Here is a 19128-nt window from a genome sequence, read left to right as displayed (position 1 = left end):
TCAGGGGCACAGGAAAGACTGGAAAGGCCCGGCAAGAAGCACTCACCAAGCTGGGCCCTCCCGGCCCTTTACTCCAGCCATCTTCCCCAGAAGCCAACTCCAGGCTGGACCCTCACTGGTCACAAAGGTGCCTGAGCTGGGCTGACCCAGACAGGGGATGAAGCCAAACACCAGTGTCACCGTGTGGGGCAAGAGGATGAGAAGGCTGAAGGACAGGCCTCAGTGGCAGAGCAGTGGCTCACAGAGGCCCACATCCCAATCCCTGGACCTGTGAACATGTTACCTTATATGGCAAAAGGGAATCTGCAGATAGGAGTAAGGTTAAGGACATCCTGGATCATCTGGGTAGGACCAATCTAATGACACGGGCCCTTAACGGTGGAGACTCCTTCCTGGCTAGGTCAGAGCTGTGACCACAGAGGAAGGGTCGGAGACATGCGGTGTTGCTGGAAAAGGCGAGGCAGCAGAATCTCCTAGAACCTCCAGAAAGGAACGTGGCTCTGCTGAGACCTTAGTTTCAGACCAGGGAGGCCCCATCGGACTGTGACCTCCAGGACCATAAGACGTTAAATTGGGGCTGTTTTAAGCCACAAAATGTATTATGGCAGCAACAGAAACTAACACAGCCTCCAAAGACAGCGGAACGCTGACAGCCCCCCTGTCCCCTTTGCCCCCACCCCTCTTCCCCAGGTTCTTGTCACTGCTGACACCTCTGTAAGGGCAGACAACCTAACTGGATTTCCCTGAAAGCAAAACGTCAAGCTGCTTCATTTCAGCAGTGGTTTCCAGCAGTCCACTCAGGAGGTACGAGGGAGGCCAGGGGCGACAGGGGCCGCCCTGCCTGTGCCCCGGAGCCCGGGCGGGGAGCCAGGATCCGCCTGACAACTGTGGGGACAGCAGGAGTCTCCCCAGACAGGAGGCCGCATCTGAGGACAGGGAACACCCCAGGCCTTGGGATCCCGAGTTCTCGTCCACACCAATTAGCTGTGTGACTTCCAGCACATTCCTTCATCCTCTCCGTCGGTTTCCTCACTCATAAACCAAGGATAGCCATCCTGCCTTGCCTCTTCCGCGTCAGCTCTGAGGATCAGGTGAGAAATTGTCTACAGCGCACTATTTTCCCATCTGACTGGGAGGGAGGACAGAGGGGTCAGGAGACCAATTTCTACCTTAGGCCACACCGAAAACCAGTTCATTGTGTGTGATCTCAAACATCCCACCTCTGGGCCTCAGGCTTCCCATCTGTGCATGGAAGGGACCAGGTCACGTGAACGGAGGCCTCTTCCCCGTCTGAGGCAGAGGATTTTGGTTTCTGCCACTCTCCCATCGCCCCCTCCTGGAACTTTCAGGAACTACACCAGCCTGCTCCCCTTGTCTCTTTCCCAGGATTTGAACCAATCACCAACGCCCCCCTTCTCCCCAGACCCGGACACCAGCCGGATCCCCCAGCCCAAGGATGCCACAGCCCACTGTGGCTAAACAGGCCAAAGAACCCTGTGCCGAGAAGCAGCTCGGCCGAGTGAGTCCCGGGCAGGAGCACGAGCCTCGCCTGCAGCGCAGAGGGAGAGCGGCATTCCCGCCCCCACCAGACCCTCACCAGGGCAGGCGCTGCCTCTGCCCTCCCCACACACCACTCCACTCTGTGTGCGGGAAGAGGAGAGGTGGGAGTGGAGGGGCTGAGCCCATGAAGGAAGAGAAGGAAAACCTTTCAACTATTAAATCTGTTTAGTAAAGACAATTTCGCTTATACAAAACAACGACAGTTTACAACAATCTGAGTGCTGGACACACTGTCAGAGGCGGGGAGGCGCTACAGACCCTCGGAGCCCTTCCCTCACAACCCGAGGAGACCCTGGGCCCCCCACTGCCCTGCCCCTGAGGGAGATGAAAGCTGAAGTACTGCTGCCACCCGCTGGCCCAAAGGGACCATGGTACAGAGGACCCCTCCCCATGCTGCTCCTCACCAACACTGGGGGGGCCACTCCCCTCCCCTCACTGGCCTGTACACACAAAGCTGAGTTGTTTGGGGTTGGGGGTAAGTGGCTGAGGGGGAGGGGCAGAGTTGGGACATCTTTGGTGCAAAGACTCCCCCACCCACCCACAGGCCACACGATGGAAACTGCGGGAGGACCACAGAAGTGGCGCTGCCTTTGCCCACAAGGGGTAGCTGGCCGATGCCCCCAGAGCCTGGGAGAGACACTCAAAACGCAGAAGCTTTGTGTCACTTATAAACTGGCCAGGCTCACACACGTGAGCTGAGAGGAGGCCTGCGGAGAAACGGCTAAAAACGTAAGAGAAATAAACAAGAATGGGTTAATAACGGCGGGGAAGGGAGGTAGAGAGGTTACTGTAGGTCACCGCCTCAGAGGACTCGGACCAGCACTAAATGGGGAGTGGGGGTCCTAGGGATGGGGGGGGGTCCAGTCTTCCTGATTGTTGTACCAGTGCCTAGTCACTCCTCTCCACCTCCCGGAACCAGTGAACAGAGGCAGGCCTTGGAGGGCCTGGCTCAGAATCTGGACAGGCTTCCCAGGCACTTTGGCAGGCCCAGCATGGGCAGGGTAGGCCCAGCATGGGCAAGGCAGGCCCAAGAAGGGCGAAGGTTGTTGAGCCACAGCAGGGCCCCCTCCCTCTGCAGCCCTGCCTGCCCCTGACCCCTCAAATGCACAGTCCCAGGCACAGATCCAGGCACACATGCATGGGCGCACACACACACACAAACACACTCACACTCACTCCTATCCATCCAGCACACTGGTGATGTCTGAGGGCTCCAGTAGAGGAGGTGGGTGGCATCCTGGCCCCAGCCCTCCATGGCCTTGAGCTCCCGGAATGCCTCAGCCAGCGGGGACCTCAGGCTGTAGTGGGAAAACAGAGAGGGCAGATGGGACAACACAGGGCCACTCCCTGTACCAGTCTCCACAAATACCCTTTAACAAACCCCAAACCCTTGCAGTATCGAGAGCGGAAGGGGTTTGCGGGAGAGGAGAAGTGGGGAAAAGAACAATAAAAGAAGTTTCATAAAAATTCTAAGTCAAATTACTGTTAAAATTGCAAAATGAGCACAGGTTCAAGAGCCTCTTGCTCCCTTCTCTCCACGCCCTCCCACCACCCAGCCTCTCCCTCTCTGGGGTGGCCAGAACCAAAGACAGAATTCAGCCTCTGACGAGGTTCAGGGCTCCATGTAGCCAAGGAGGAGGGGAGGTGGAAGTGGATTGTTCTGTGTCTCTTCGTTTAAAAAACAGACTCAGGTCGAGAGTTATTGCTTGTCCTCCAGCGGAGCAGGACGGCTCGGCGGCTCAGTGAGCGAGGGCCGCGGCCTCCAGGGCCCGCGCTTTCTTCCGCCTCTTGAGAAGCAGAGGGTTGGACGCGTCTTCAATCTTTTTTATCTTGATCTGTTCGTAGTCCACACGCATTGTGGCCAAGGCACTGGTCATCTCCTCCTGGGGGCAGGGGGTGGCACCAAGAGAGACACATGAGACGAGAGCCACAGAGGAGAGCAGGAGGAGGGGTCAGAGTGGAGCAAAGAGAAGAGGACAGGCTGGTCAGCAGGTCAAGGGCTGAGAGCAGCCCCAGCCCCGGCAGTGCCACCAGGGCTTGGGCACAGCACGGCCACCACTCTCCGAGAGCCACGGGCGGCCCTGTAGGGAGGCAGAAAGAGCCCCGGGCCAGGAGTCAGGAGACCTGGGCTCTGGCGGCCTCAGCCAGTCACTAGCTGTGTGACCGTGAACAGGTCACTCCCCCTCTCTGAGCCTCAGTTTCCTCATCTGCAAAATGAGATGGGACCAGATGGCCTCTCAGGTCCCTTTAGAGACCCAGGAAGTAGAGGGCTGGGAGGAAACAGCCACGGCCCAGTTTAGACGGGAACACAGAATCCTCTGCCCACAACCTGGCCAGGGAAGTGGCTCAGAGTCACTGTTGCTGTTGTGACGGCCATCTCCTGGCATGAGAGGATGCAGAACCAAACCCTCCCCGGCCAGCACCCCTGCTCACACCTGGGCGCCCCCACGAGCCGCCTCCCCAGCCCCTCCGGGCAGCGGTTCCCCTCACCTTGACATCCTCCCACCGCTCCTTGTCCTCCTTCAGGACGCGGCTGGTGTGCAGTGGGGTTTGAGGGACCTTCGTTGATTGCTGAGGGGAGAGAAAAGGGGCCCAGGTGAAAGCCTGGGGCAGGGCAGAGTCCTGGCGAAGCCCCCGTCCCAAGGGACAGTCCCAGGCAGCCAGGTCTCTCCAGCCTGCCAGGCTCACCATGATCCAGGGGTGGTTCATGAACTCCGTGATGGTCATCCTCTGAGTGGGCTCTGTTTTCAGCAGGTTCCGGATGAGCATCTTCACTGTGGGGGTGGGGCAGGAGACAGAGCCAGCTCAGGAGCCACTCTCCTCCCCTGTTTCTTCCCACAGTTTTCGGGGAGAAACCAGGTTTCAAGGGGGGTCACGTGGAGGCAGACCGCCTAAGGAGATGGCCCTGAGGCCCATCATGGCTACACCGCCTGGCAGGGCCTACACAGCCCGTGCGCCTGGCCCACACCAGGCCCTTCACACAGGCAGGGCATACCAGAAGGTGTGGGCACAGGAGCAAACCCATAACTACACCTCCCACGTGAGACGGATGCCCACAGGGACACGAGGGAGCGCGCACACGCACACACAGGCATGTTCACTGGGCTCCTTACCTTCCTCTGATACTTCTGACCATTCAGGGTTGGGAAATTCATACTGGCCCATTCGGATGCGACTCTTCATGCCCGGAGAGATGGCAAGGCCGTGGTTGGAATAGAAGGGGGGATACCCACACAGCCTGAGCCGAGAGGAAGCAGGAAGAGAGGGACAGAGCTGGTGTTATTTTGGGGCCCTGCACCAGGAACAGAGTGAGAAACAGGCTTCTTCTTGTAAAGGTCACAGAGAAATCGGGACTCGTTGACTCAGGCACAATATAGCAAGTCGAGGGCAGGGCCCGGGAATCCAGCATACCGAGTATCTACATGGCACCGTTTCCTGCCCGTTAGCTAGTCTGTACCCACCACTTAGCTATCAGAATCTGCTAAGCCGTGTTAGCAGGGGATTCCCAGGGACTCCCCCACCCAGAGGAGAATGCTAACCTCTGCCTCTTCCTCTCCTCCTGGAGAAGTACAGGCCTCCACCCAGCCAAGCCCAGTCCAGCCCTGGCCCCTCCCGGGTGGCTCCCCAGCATACTCACAGGATGTACATGATGACACCCAAGGACCACATGTCACAGGACTTGTCATACTTCTCTGGACCCAGCACTTCTGGAGCTGCAAACCAAAGGTCAACAGGGATAGGCCTGGACCTCAGGACACTGAGATCGTCTCCAGTTTCTCTGTGGATAATGCCCCCGTCCCAACCCTTCAGCCATGATGTTGGGACAGTGACTAGGGGTAGGAGGGGGAAGAGCCATCACCCAGCCCCAGAGATGGACGGAGGGGAGCAGCAGACCCTGTTCCAGGAGGAGCCCTAGGCTGGAATCTTAAGATGAAACAATTCCTGAACTGCAAGAGCCTTTCAGACCCACAGTGTCCATCTAATTTGACAATCGTGCTTTGAGGGTATTCTGTGCCAGTCAGCAGCGGCTGCAGAACCCAATCTGAGCCCGACTCCAGAGGGAATCTGACAGCAGCAATGGCTCTTCTCAGCAAAGTGCATGTGTGCACAAAATCCTGCCATCATTTCAGGCGGAGAACTCCCTAGAATGCCTCAATCCCAGCTCAACTCTGACGAGCCCTACTTCTGGCCCGTCGCATCAGAACCAGCCCAGGAAGGGCTGGAAGACATGACTCCCCTAGGACCTGTGGCCCCTGAGACCTGCAAGAGGACAGTCTGAGAAAAGCTCTGGAAAGACGAGCCCCTGGGCCTCCTCCAGACTCACCCACATAGTACGGCGTATAACAAGGAGTGGTCAAAGAGTTGTGGCTGGTGGTTTCCTTGGCAAAGCCAAAATCAGTGAGTTTCAGAATGGCGTTGGGCCTTTTGGAGGTGTACAAGAGATTCTCAGGCTACAGAAAGAGACACAGGTAAATGACAACCCTGCCGAAGCTGAAAGGCTACTAGAGATGAGAAGGGTGACGCCGCCTGCCTGCCTTCATGCACTCAACAGTCATGTGTCCAGCCCCAAGGGTCGGCACGCCACATGGAACATCAGCTCCCTGCCTTCTGAGAGCTTACAGAGTGCTTGGAGAGAAGAGATTAACGCAGAGAACCGGCAATGAACACCACAGGGACACAGAAGCCAAAGGGTGACAGTGAGGTGCTGACTGAGGAGGACCAGAGGGCTGAGCGTGGCCACAGAAGGCTTCACTCCCAGGTTTCGGGGTTTGCCCAGAGAGGGCAGGCCCTGTGGGGCGGAGAATGGCGCCCTGCCCCACTCTGCCTCAGGAACCGAGTAGCAAGGATGCAGAAAGACTGGGCAACCTTTCCTAGGGTCACCATCACCCCGTGCCCCATGGCCTGTGCAGCACCTGCATTGAGGGGAGGGTAATAAACAGCTGGCACCTTGACATCCCGATGAGCAATGTTGATTGAGTGCAAATACTGGATGGCCTCCCCGATGCTCTTCATGATTTCCGACGCTTCTGCAGAGAAGAGAGGTAGGAGAGGGAAAGAAGTCACAAGATGTGTCATTAAGTTTGACAAGTCAACAAACTAGCCCTCCCGTCATGCAGACTAAGGCTCCCTCCATCCACCACCCACCCCAGAAACCGAGAAACCAAGAGCTCCCTGGCTCAGCTGAGGATGACAGCCTGGCAGCGAGCTGGAGGAGGCAGCAGGCCTCAGCACCTTCCATGAGAGCAGGCATTGTGCAGGGCCCCTTCAGACACCCGCTGCCCTGCCTGCGCAAGGCCTTCCCCACAACAAACCCTCTCTACCTCTTTCTGTGAATGCTTGGTCTCCTCGGTCCTGGATTCGGCTAAAGAGTTCTCCACCATCCAAACTGAAACAAAGGCAGCATTAGGTCCGGGGAGCACAGCATCCTGCCACTCCTCTCCATTGCCCTCAAAGAATCCAGCAGTGACGTCTGAGGCTTCAGGGTCCAGCCCAGGCAGCCCTCAGAGGGTAGGGGCCCGAGCAGGGAGTGGGCACAGGCAGGGCTGCTCACCACTCCATGACAATCAGCAGGCACTTCCTCCCCGCGTACAGATTCTCATAGACGTCCACGATGCGCACAATGTGAGGGCACTGGGAGGCCCGCCAGTGCAGCTCCACCTCGCGGCGGGCCTTGGGGCAGTCCTGAAGCATCTACAAGGCAAACAGCCTCCTGGGTAATGTGCTGTCTCTGCAGGGGGACAGCAGGCTACTGCTCCACACGGGCCCATTCCAAGGCCCTAGTGCACATGCCCAGTGACATACCACAAACTCCACATAACTCGTCCCCCACCAGCCCCCTCGGCATTTTTCCTGGCCTCTCCTTCTCCTAAATCCTGACTGAGAGCTTTGCAGCTCCCTTCCCTGCTCTAAAAGAAACCTCAAGATGACCTCTCACAGGGCCTTGACAGCTACACTGAGACCAGGCCTTGACCATTCTGTCCAGCTGGGCCCTTCCCCAGCCAGGGGCATGCAGTCTATTCTAGAAGGCAGGCAGCAGTTGGACACTAGAAGACAAGGGGTAAAGGAGGCAGAGAGAGACAGACAGACTGAGGAAAACCAACACAACAATGGAAAGAGGCCTAGCGAGAGGAGATACTCCAGACTCAACAAGAAAAGTTACCTCCACAATCCCTCAAACCCAGCACACCACATCCAGAGCAATGTTCTTTCTACGTCTGAGGTTTACTTCCTTCAAGCAACAGAGAGCCTCAGGAGTCAGCCCGATGTGTTCTGAATCCCAGTTCTCGCTAGGGGTACAACCTTGAGCAAGTTTCTGAACTCACGGGTGTTCCTCACGTCCCTTCCTCTTGCATGGACCAGGTGGCCAGGGGCATTAAAGGAGCCTGGATCCCTCACCAGCCTCAGGGGCTACATCTTGACTAGTCCACGCCGGTCTCAGTAATTCCAGGCCCTCTACTAGCGATTAGTTGGGAACAAGCCTAAGACCCAACACTGGCCAAGAAGGACTCTGTAGGAAATCTGCCGAGAGGCCTCTTAAAGGAGCACCAGGACCCTGCGTCACCTCCCCTGCATACAGCACCAGAGCCGTGGCAGTTCTCTTGGCACCGTAAGGGGTACCTGCCTAAGAACATAAACCAATGCAACCAGGAGAGGTGGCGACTGCCTGGATCCTTGGTGACACCACCAAGCATCCCTCATGACTGCTTTTTAGTGAGAGAACAATCTTTCCTTACTTTTTAAACCCCTCTTAGGAGAATTTTTTTTATTGCTCAGAGCCAAGGCATTTGATATACCCCTTTGTAAAATGGGGATAGATTTGTCGTGAGGATTAAAGGAAACAATTCTGCAAAGCGTCTAGCAGCACGCGGGGCATGTGCTCCATAATGGTAGCTGTCACTTTCATTACACGGCAGAGACATCAAAATCATTGCAACAAGAACCCTCACAAACTGACACCTCCGTGGGAAGTCAAGGTGAGCCCTGCCCAGTAGAGTTAGATGCCAGAGTGTGCAGGACACAGCCGGGCTGAGAAGCAAACAGACAAGCAGAGGGAAGGCGTGCAGGCAGCGAACAGGGTGGGAACCGGGGCACTGACTGTGAAGGAACAGAGCTTCAGTGGGTGGGCGATGCAAAGGGAGGGACCTGCCAGAATGGGCATGAAGTTCGGTGAGTAAGATCCCTCAGCCAGGGTGAGGCCAGATTTCACAGAGGGCAGGGAAAGGCAATCACAAGAACTGCCAACAGTAAAACTACGTTCACTAGTGCTGTGGTCCATGATATGCTGGGCCTTTTCTAAATACACAATTGCCATTTTACGGGATGAGGAAACTGAGACTCAGAGAAGCAGAGCGTGCAAGGCTAAGTTCCCGGGGAGAGGCAAAGCCAGGGTTGGAACCCACGCCTGGTGGATTCCGAAGCCCAAGTCTTTTCCACGACTCCATGCAGCTTGTAGAGCAGGGGTGGAGGCTGGGACTTGTCAGGCGGGCCCGCCAACTGCAGACTGACTTTGCAGAGGCAATCACCCAACTGGTGCCCAGATAGAGCAGACAGGAGACGAGGTCCCCATGGGGCGACACTGCCACCTAGTGGCCATCTGTGGACACTGCACAGGCCCTGAGTTCTGTCACCTTCAACTTCATTTGGATGGACCACAGAACAGGTCTAGGTGCCGACCACTTTCATTTGCATGTAACTCAACTCAACGAGCATGCATTGAGCTCCTACTACGGGCCACACATTGTGCTGGATGCCAAGAGCAAAGAGAAGAGTCCTGATCTAAAAGAACTCAGACTGGCGGGGTGTGGGGCACGAGGGGAGGCGGACACACAGAAACTGCTTATAACCCAGCGAGATAATGTGCTGAAGACTGATAAGTTCCAAGGCTCAGGAGCAAAAGGCCTCAGAGCAATCAAACACGAGAGACCTCTCCCACCCCCTCCAGACACACTGGAACTGAGGACCAGAGGAAGAATGAAAGTTGTCAAGTTGACTCAGAGGCAACAAGCAGTCCTGGATTTCCAGTGGAGAGACAGGCCTGGGTGTGGAATCTGTTCACTTCTGGTTGCACAGCCTTGAAGAGGTTTCCCTTTCTGAGCCTGCTGTGCATCTCTGAGTTGGGGTACAATACCTGCCCGGCCCCTCCCTCACAGAGCCCTGTAAGCATCTAACGAAATAACACCTCCAAGGTGCTGTGCTCAGATGGGCGCCCGTCACTGTAAACCAGCAGCAGCCCCGCCGCAGCACAGGGCCCTCTCTGGCCCCTCTGAGTCGAGGCTGGAGTGCACTGACGTAGCCCGTACAAGCCAGCAGCAAGACTGCGGGCGGGGTTTCTGTCTGTGGCCCGGTGGCCACCACCTGGGAACCAGCTCCACGCTCTACGCAACCAGAACTGTGCTAAGTGAGGACGCACGAGGCCCAAACCCCAGCACGCGCCCTCCGCCCCTCCTGAGCTCAGAGCACACACTCCAGGTTCTGCTCTTTCTGCCTTAGACATGTTAGAGTGTGTGGCATTAGGCAAAAGAGAATGCGCAGCCAGAAAGCCTGGGGCCACGCTCCCCCTCCAGCCAGACACTCAGCTCTTCATCTGGTAGAGGAGCCGGATGGTCCTAGTACAGAACATCGCCTTAGGAATCACACACAACTCGCATCCCGGTTCTGCACTTCTCAGCTTGTGTGAGAAAAGCCAATCTACCTTTCTGAAAAGGGTTTCCTCATCTGTAACACGGGATTCAATTTAGCAAAATATGTAAGTTGAAAAGTGTAGTATTTTTAAATTCTGAGAGAAACACAGTAAGAATTTCCCATGAAGACCAGTAATTGACATCCAGGTGCACGTATCAGAAATCCCTGAAAGGAGGTGAAAACTGGCCCAAGTGATGACAAGACCTTTAGCCAGGTCAAGCGGGCAGGGTGGCCGACATCACAGACGAAGAGCCACGAAGAGCCAGAGGCCCTGCAGACGGGCGCAGTGCTGAAAGCCTGGAGCCAGGTAATCAAGAATGTGCTAATCTGGAGAGCAGGGCAAAGTACAGAACAGCAGGGCAGGTGCCCGAGCTCCAAGCCAGAGCAGAGACCAGGAGAGAAAACTGGGCTCCTAGGGTGCCACCCGGGGCCACCAGCAGAGGGGTGGTGGCGGCAGGTTCAATCAGAAGCCAGAGAGCCCACAGGAAAGGCTGCTAGCTCTCTGGCACAGACAAGGACAGTGGAGGCCAAAGGGCCTGGGACCACAGCCCTGAGGGCCCGAGTCTGAAGGAAGGAAGGCTCTCCTCACTAAACAGCCACCAGGCCTTAGACAAGGAATGCCTCTAAGGGATTGTGAAATATTCTGAGGCCATGCTAAGCCTGGAATGGACCCTGTGACTTGCCTGGGCTTACCGCTGTTTTGCCTCTAACTCTCTTGCACCCTGGAAAAGGTCAATTGTTGCATGTGCTGGACTGCAATGTAACAGGGAAGGCCACTGACCAGGCACGGCAGGGGCCAGGGGCCAGGCCACAGAGCCTACCACTTGTGAGGGGGCCTCTAAGTTACAGTGGCAACAAGGGAGATGCAGGAGCTCTCCTCAAATACTGTTCCATGCCTCTCTGTCTTTGCCAGAACCTGGAAGGAAGAGGGATGGTCTCCCTCATTTCCCCACACCAAACCTTCCATCATGGGGCCACACAAAAAGACTCAGGAGTAGTCAGCATCCTGAGCCTCGCCGACCCAGGGAAGAGGAAAGACACACAACCCAGGGGCCTGAGGGACTGCTCACCAGCAAGGCAGACATGAGGACAGGAGGGAAGGCACAAGCCCTGGACCCCAAGGGATCGTGCCCTCCACAAGCTCCACCACTTACCAGGTGTGTGAACGCGGCAACGTTTCTAATTCCTTTGAGCCTCAGTTTCCTATCTGTTAAATAAGACCATAACAGGACCTACCATATGAAATGAGTTAACACATGAACATCACGTGAATTACTAGGAGCGTGCTGGCACACAGTGAGCACTGTATCAGTGTCTGCTATGATTACTCTGCCCCCCACGCCCCCATGTGTCAGGGAGGCACTGGGCTGGGCAGCTGGGATCCCGTTCACGCCCATCTCATTTAAGGTGTTATTAATAGCTCCAGGCACCGGGCAGGGGGGACCCAGAACACTGGGAGGGAAGCAGGCTTTGGCATCCTAAGCCCTGAGCTCTCTCTCCTCCCTACACCACCCAGACCAGACAGCTGGGGATGCGGGCGCACATGCATGAGAGAAGGAAGCCATCCCTTCCAAGACTGAGTTGCTGCCAAGAGTGATGCAAAAGTCTGAATCAGGCTGAGTGTGTTGCCGGTGTGTGGCGTGTGTCGTTAAACAAGGCCTCCTCTGCACAGGCAGCAGGAGGTCAGGGCGAAGGCAGTGCGTCACGCACCAACCCCTCAACCTGTGGTCCGGGCCCGCCCACGCCCCTCCCATACCACACAGAGCGGGGCTGATCTGGGCACTTTGCCGGGTGGAAAAAACAAGAGGACTTGGGAGGGAGGGCTGCTGCCGTGCTTCCAGCAACCTCCTCAGCACAGAGCAGACGGCCAGGAGGAGGCAGCCGAGGATCCAAGGAGCCTGTGCTCCTGGGAGTGCTCATGTTAAATGGGTGCTAAGTACTCCCAATGGGGAACCCTCACACCTGCCCCAGGAGGAAGCATCCTATTTTGGAAGGGAGAAAACTCAGGCTCAGAGAAGCCAAGACATTAGTCCAAGGACTTTCAGACAGCTGTCCGTGGCAGGGCTGGGATTTGAACCCATTCCCACTGCTCTCAAAGCCCCTTTTCTACCACCCCATCGTAAGGCAAAGGGTACAAACTATCCCGAGACTGTCCGCGCCATCAATAGCCAAAAACAGGGACTGAAACGTACGTATGCCTTAAAGTGCAAACCCCTTGATCTTGAAATCCCACGTTTAGAATTTACCCTAAGGTACTAATCCTAGATGGAGCTTTCAGGATGTATACATCTTGATCACCATTTACCTTAACTAGACACAGCTAACGAGCTGAATGCCCAGCAATAGGCAACAGAGGCTGCTTTTTTTTTTAAGTGCATTTACCTATACAATCTATAATTATTAAAACAATGCTTCAGAAGGATATTCAATGGGAAATGGGTTCCTAAGTGCCCATTAGACTCTCAGTCACCATCGTTGTCACTGTCAGTGGCAGCACTCTATTTTTTTTTTTTTTTTGGAGCACAAATCCTAATCTTAGCTACTTTCTGATAAATAAATTTAAAGAAACTGATAGTAAATGAAAAAGCAAGTTACAAAGCCTTCCATATGTATATTTATTTATATCTGTGTGTGTGTGTATATAACAGGAAGGGCATTCATATTCAGTAAAATGTTAATAGTCATTATATCTGCAAGATAGGATTACAGATGATTTAATTTCCTTTATTATACCTTTATTTTCTAGGGCATTTACAATTACTATATGTACTTTTTAAAGAGGTTAAAGAAGCTTAGCTCTCCAAATTTTAATCAGAGGCTGTCATCCACATGCCCAGGTCCTGCGGCCAGGGAGTGGCAGCTGAGGGCTGCCAGGCAGCTCTGCCAGGCAGCTCAGACAGCCCTAGTCCCTGGATCAGGGGCTGCCCTCTTGGAGTCTTGAACAGGAAAGCAGCTCACGCCCAGGGGGTGCAGGCTGCTGCATGGGGGAGGGGGGTGCCTACACCTTTCTGCCTAGGAAGGGGAGAAGATAAGGAGAAGTGTAGTGCAACCTGTTCACTCGTTCTCTGTCCTGTTCTAGCTCCCCTTGGCCTGATCCGGCCTGATCTGTCCTGATCCAGCCCTCCCCAGCTCCCCAGCTCGGAGTAGGGTATCCATGTCTGGCTCAAAGATCTTTGGACCTCTCCTTTCAGCCTGAATCTGGGGACCTGAGCCCCCCACAGCCCCATACTAGCGAAAAAGGGAGGTGTGAAGAGGTCGAGAGGCTGCAGGCCCAGGACCTGTTGCCCTTACATCATGTATTATCTCTGCCAGGGCCCTTCAAAACCCCCATCCAGGATCTGAGCCAGGGAGGGAAAGAGGGAGGAGACACAAGGCACTTGATCTCACCGCCAGACTGCCCCACTCAGCAGGGCCTGGAGGGCCCAGGGTGTGCCGCACACTGCTTTGGAGGGTGCGGGCATGCAACGGACAGCAGGACAAATAATGCCCCATGGAACTCACATTTTAATGCAGGAGGCACACAATAAACAAGCTTTCTTTTTAATGTTTAATTACGCATTGTGGTTTGTGCTGCCACAAAAGCAGCAATGGTGGTGAGGGAGCTCCTCCTATCCCCCAAATTACAGGGAGCTGCTTAAGGCTGGAGAGACGTGTCACACTTCTCTTTTTATCTACCCAGCTCAGGAACGCAAGAAATGACAAACAGATAAGTCTTGGTTGAAATGATGGTCTTCCTCTACATCTCTGGGGGGCAAAAAAGAGTATGCCCCACTTCTCGAATCTCTGCAAAGCTCAGCAAGGAGCAACTGATGATCCTCCTCTAGAAATTAAAGATAAATCTCACAGCAGATTTTTAAAATCTTAGAAGGCTGTTGAAATGAAAGGTCCAGAAGGGCGTCATCGGGGCCCCTCACGTTGGCGCGCGCATTCCTAAACATTTGGCTGGAAGGTAAAAGCAGTTCTCTATTTGGTGCTGACTTTCATTAATGTGATGGGTACAAGTCCCCACCCAAAACAAAGCCAAAATTGACAATGGGGAACCCAGTACCAACAGCCTTCAAACAAGTGTGCCACGCTACCGGGAGAGGAGCACGACCTCCCCCCGGTCCCCACCCTCGCTCTCCAGGACCTGCCCGGAGCAGCTACAGAGGATCGAGGTTCAACAAAAAGGCAAGAGGCTTAAAAGCCACAGAGTAAACGACAGATTTTTTAAAATATTTGCAACACCTGATGGATAAAAGGCTAACGTAAGTCTGGCAAATCAGCTGTAAAAGATTAACAATCCAATACAAAAATGGCCAAACAACAAGGACAGGCGGTTCAAAGAGAAAGAAACACAGGTGGCCAAACGAAGATGCCCACTACAACTCATTAAGAGAAACGTTTATAAAAACAATGACGATAATTTCACAGAATGACAAAAAATTGTTTCAATGTTTGACCAAAAACAAAACAAAATAAAACTTCTGCGTTTATGCAAAGATTTGGGGGGGAAAAGGCACTCTCTCATATACTCAGTAGGGATACAAACTAGCATATTTTGGGAGGAATTTGGCCGTATCTATCAAAATTGTAAATGCTCAAACCTTGGACCCAATAATTACCCAGCTAGGAAATCATCCTACAAATACATTCCTAAAGCATTTTAATGGCAAAAAACTGGTAAGAACCTAAAAGTCAACGTGAAGGAGCTGGTGGGATAAGTGGCCGCGCATTGAGACAACGGAGTGCTGCACAGCCTTGTGAAGGAGCAAGGCAGGGCCCCGCCCTGTGGGGAGAAGCGGATGCTAATAAACGGGAAAGTAGACAAGGAACAGGGTGATACTTGGCTTTTTAATTAATGTTCTAATTTTTCTTTAATGAAGCTGCATTCACATTACTTAAGTAACTTTTAAAGTATATTCATAAAGAAATAAACATACCAAAAGGTTAATTAGTGGTTAATTATAAATAGTGGTAATAGGTAACATTTTCTTCTTGTGTTTTTTAAATTTCCAAAAATAAAAAGTGCTGACTAGGGACCACCCCGTGGCCGAGTGGTTACGTTCGAGCTCTGCTTCGGTGGCCTAGGGTTTGGATCCTGGGAGCGGACATGGCACCGCTCATCAGGCCACGCTGAGGCGGCATCCCACATGCCAAAACTAGAAGGACCCACAACTAAAAATACACAACTATGTACCGGGGGGGCTTTGGGGAGAAAAGGGAAAAATAAAATCCTTAAAAAAAAAAAAAGTACTGAATAGAATGTGAAATGTAATACCAGTTGAGTGGTTTTGTTGTTGTTTTGTTTTTTAAGGTAGAAGGGAAAAGATATAGGACTTGTGGATGCTTAAATTTTCTGGAAGTATTTACCCAAAAAAATGTTAGGTGTTGGCCACTGGAGAGTAGAAACTAGAGAAAAGCTTGTATTTTTCCTTTTTTCCTTTTCGTTTTACATCTTTCTGCATTGTCTGGATCTTTACCATCTGCATTTCTTTCTTTCTAAAAATTAAGTCGAGGGGTTTAGATTCTGAAGTACAGAATGCCTCAGGTCTTATGACCCCTGACCTGAAAAGGTAACCCCTTATCTGTGCCCTAAAAGCAAGCCGACCTTCCTGGGAGAGCGGGAGGGGAGTGGAGACACAGATCCCCCTCTGGCGGCAGGAGGGCGAAGGACCTGGTGTAACTAGTGTGCGGCTAGCCCAGTTGATGCAAAGGCCTGGCATCTTTCTGGAGAATTTAACCAACATCTGGCAAAGAGCAGGCCCGGAACCAGCCCTGCCACCCACCTGTGACCCACATGGAGATGCCACTGCACAGGGCGAGCTGCCAACCACTCTGCAGACTTGAGTAGGAAACCAAAAGACTCGGGGACACAGATATCTCTGTTTCTTCCAGCAGACGATCACGACTTTGAAAGAGAAACAGGAATTTTCATGTATACCGCACCAAACATGTGTCAGGTGCACTTTATATATAGAAAATATGCTACATTTAAGCCTAACAGCGCTCCGGAATAGAGTCAACTGCTGTCTCCATTTACATATGGCAACCAAGGCCCAGAGAAGTAACTTGCCCAAGGCCACAGGGCTCCTAAGTGAGAGAGCCAAGATTCAGACCCGATTCAGACTCTAACCCACAGGTTCTCTTTTTCTTCACTACAAACAAGGCTTTGCCAAACCAACCCCAAGCTGCTGCTATCAGTTCACTGTTGCCCTATCTCCTTCCTCCTACGTGTCTCTCTCCCGCTCTGTTCACAGGCCTGCCCATTTATCTCCGCACCCTCCAGGCCCAGAGCAGAGCTGAGTGCAGAAGAGTCACAAGAGAGACTGAGCGACTGCACGGGCAGGCTACATATCAGAGCAACTCCACAGGCCGCGGCCCACAGCAAGATCCAAGGCCTCTTCCCTAGGACACAGGCAGAGGATGGGAGAAGGAAACACACTCAACTCTCCAAGTTGGCTTTAAGCTAAAATCTGAGGGACAGGAAGAAAAATGCGACGTTCTTGGGCCAGCCCCGGTGGCCTGGTGGTCAAGTTTGGCATGCTCTGCTTCAGCAGCCCAGGTTCAGCTCCCCGGGGCAGACCTACACCACTGGTCTGTCAGGGGCCATGCTGTGGCAGCAGCTCACATGCAAAACAGAGGAAGATTGGCAACAGATGGTAGCTCAGGGCAAATCTTCTTAGGCAAAAAAAAAAAATGCCATGTTCTTTGTAGTACCTAGGTATGACTTTTAAAAACCCAAAGAGATGAACAAATTATCAAGAGGAATCAAGATGGAAAGGTCAGGAACACTGCTTCTGGCCCATGAGGCCTCCATTGATTTGACCCTATCCAACTGACAAGCAAATTTAAATTTTTAATTGGAAGTGACAAATGCAATCTCATCTTCACCATTCCCATTCAGTGGAATGAGATTCACGGCACGTATACCTTAACCAACAGATCTAAGGGAGGTGGAGGGAGCCGAGAAAGTGGAAGAAGAGAAGGGTCCTACAAACAAAGAGGGCAGTACACACACACACACGCCACACACCCCAACCCTGACAACTCCTCATGCCTAAGACTAGAGAACAGCCGACGGAGGAGAGAAGGAAAAAGAAGCAGAAGTTAAGTAATTATTGTGGTAGCATATGGGAGAATACCTGGTCAGAGGCAGAAGAGAGGAACCAGTCTTCCCTGCACAGTTAGCAGAAACGGCCCAGACACAAGACAGAGCTGAAGTCACTGAACACAAACTTGAGGACATCTGAGAGGGACATGGAAGCTTTTTTCTGCTTAGAGCGGGGCACCTGATAAATTCTTGTCTCACCTTACTCAAGAATTCACCTCTCACCCAGCCGAAGATACAAGGAAGGGAACTGCCACCCTGACCTCACTTCTGACCAGGAACCAAAGTCTAGTGGATGACGTTAAAAAAAAAGAAAAAGAAACCTTAGTTAGCAAAAACACTAATAACAACAAGAATACCACATTGGGAGGAAGTAAGCTTGTCATTTTTGAGTTCAAAGGAGGGAAGAAAAAACCTGGGGACAAAAATAATTGTCTAGCCTAGACTTCCAGAAAACTGATATTTAGATGTTGAGACAAAGGACCAGAATGAGCAGCGGTTCCAAAAGGCAATGCTTTTTGAAAGATAGGGCCTGGTCTCCAACAAGAGGATTCTGAGCATTTAAAACACAATAATCTACCCCCAGAAAAACAACAGAGAGCCACAGATGGTAAGGCCACAGCACAGGGAGCTCTGATGAGCTCAGACATTAGCAGATGTGTCCAAAGACAGGAATGACGGCACATACCCAGAGAGCAGGACGTGGGCTCCTGAACAGAACGAGCAGGGCTGGGGAAACGCAAGAACTACTGGAAGCATGTCGTGAGCCTATATGCAAAGCTGTAAGAAGAACCAGGGAGGAAGTGGGCTCCAAACAGGGACAGAGGCTCTAATCCACAAAGTGACAGAGTGGGGGGACCTTCATCTCCAGTACGTTCCATCTCTTTCCTCAAGGAGAATGCTCTTCAGGACGGAACAAGCAAAACACCGACACGCACACGCTTAAGGGAAACTCAAATCCAAGCTGGACCAAGAACCAACTTACAATCATTACCCAAGGATTCTGAGTTAGCAGACGCGGATCTGAGAAGAATCACAGCCCAGGATACAGAAAGAATCTGCAGCTGTGATCCCAGAACCACTGACAGTAGTCATTCAGGGGCAGGGGGAAAGGAGCTGGGCGATGCCCTGCTTTTTGGCAGCAGACGTGCCCTCAGCACCCACTCTGCTCCAGGCGCTAGCCTAAACATGGGGATTCAAGAGTGCACAGGCCAGACAAGGAAATGAAACAATATGCAAACAGAATTGCTAATAAGGAGGACTGTCAAACTGGACACTGCCTGCGGCAAAGCTCTAGAACATCACGACTGGACCAACACAACCCGGCCTGGGTTCCCTGGGAGGCCACAGCAATCTAGGCTCATTTCCTTTCTTAGCAGGTTACTCAATTACAGACCGAAGGAAGGCCAGACACAGGGGCCCTGACTTCTGTAAAGTAGGATAAGGACAAAGACTCCTGCCAGACCTCTGGGATGACAAAGAAAGAGGGGGGAGATGACAAAGCATTTCGATAATATGTGCAATTGTTATAAATGACCAATAATAAAGTGTTTCTTAATGGATCTAGGACAGGCTGAACACACATCAGACTGAACTCCCTGCTCCCTCTGGCTTGCTCCCCGGCCTCCGTAAATGACAACGACATCACCATCTAGCCAGGCTCCCAGAGAGAAATCTTGACGCAGACACCCTCAGCCTCCCTCCCTCCCCAACAGAACCAATGTGACTTTATCTTTGGAAAGATCTCCCACATCCACCGTCCCTTTTCTATTACTGCCACTTGCCCGGTTCCCCTT

The 19128-nt window shown here is 53.0% G+C and overlaps 1 protein-coding gene across 1 annotated transcript in view; it reads right to left on the bottom strand.

Moving 5' to 3' along the window:
- Nucleotides 1-1706: 1706 nt before the first annotated feature.
- MAPKAPK2 (MAPK activated protein kinase 2) overlaps nucleotides 1707-19128 on the bottom strand; it is a 44817-nt gene continuing 27395 nt past the window's right edge. Inside the window, exons 2-10 of the mRNA XM_070591150.1 lie at nucleotides 7112-7251; nucleotides 6882-6946; nucleotides 6508-6587; nucleotides 5885-6011; nucleotides 5198-5273; nucleotides 4674-4798; nucleotides 4249-4334; nucleotides 4051-4131; nucleotides 1707-3443 (exon numbers count right to left, since the gene is read on the bottom strand). Of these exons, the coding sequence (XP_070447251.1) occupies nucleotides 3300-3443; nucleotides 4051-4131; nucleotides 4249-4334; nucleotides 4674-4798; nucleotides 5198-5273; nucleotides 5885-6011; nucleotides 6508-6587; nucleotides 6882-6946; nucleotides 7112-7251 (924 nt within the window). The 3' untranslated portion in view covers nucleotides 1707-3299. The remainder of the gene's footprint in view (nucleotides 3444-4050; nucleotides 4132-4248; nucleotides 4335-4673; nucleotides 4799-5197; nucleotides 5274-5884; nucleotides 6012-6507; nucleotides 6588-6881; nucleotides 6947-7111; nucleotides 7252-19128) is intronic.

The sequence above is a fragment of the Equus przewalskii genome, chromosome 23 (genome assembly GCF_037783145.1).
Source record: "Equus przewalskii isolate Varuska chromosome 23, EquPr2, whole genome shotgun sequence".
NCBI classification, from domain to species: Eukaryota; Metazoa; Chordata; class Mammalia; order Perissodactyla; family Equidae; genus Equus; species Equus przewalskii.
This window is presented reverse-complemented; position numbering and strand designations above follow the sequence as displayed.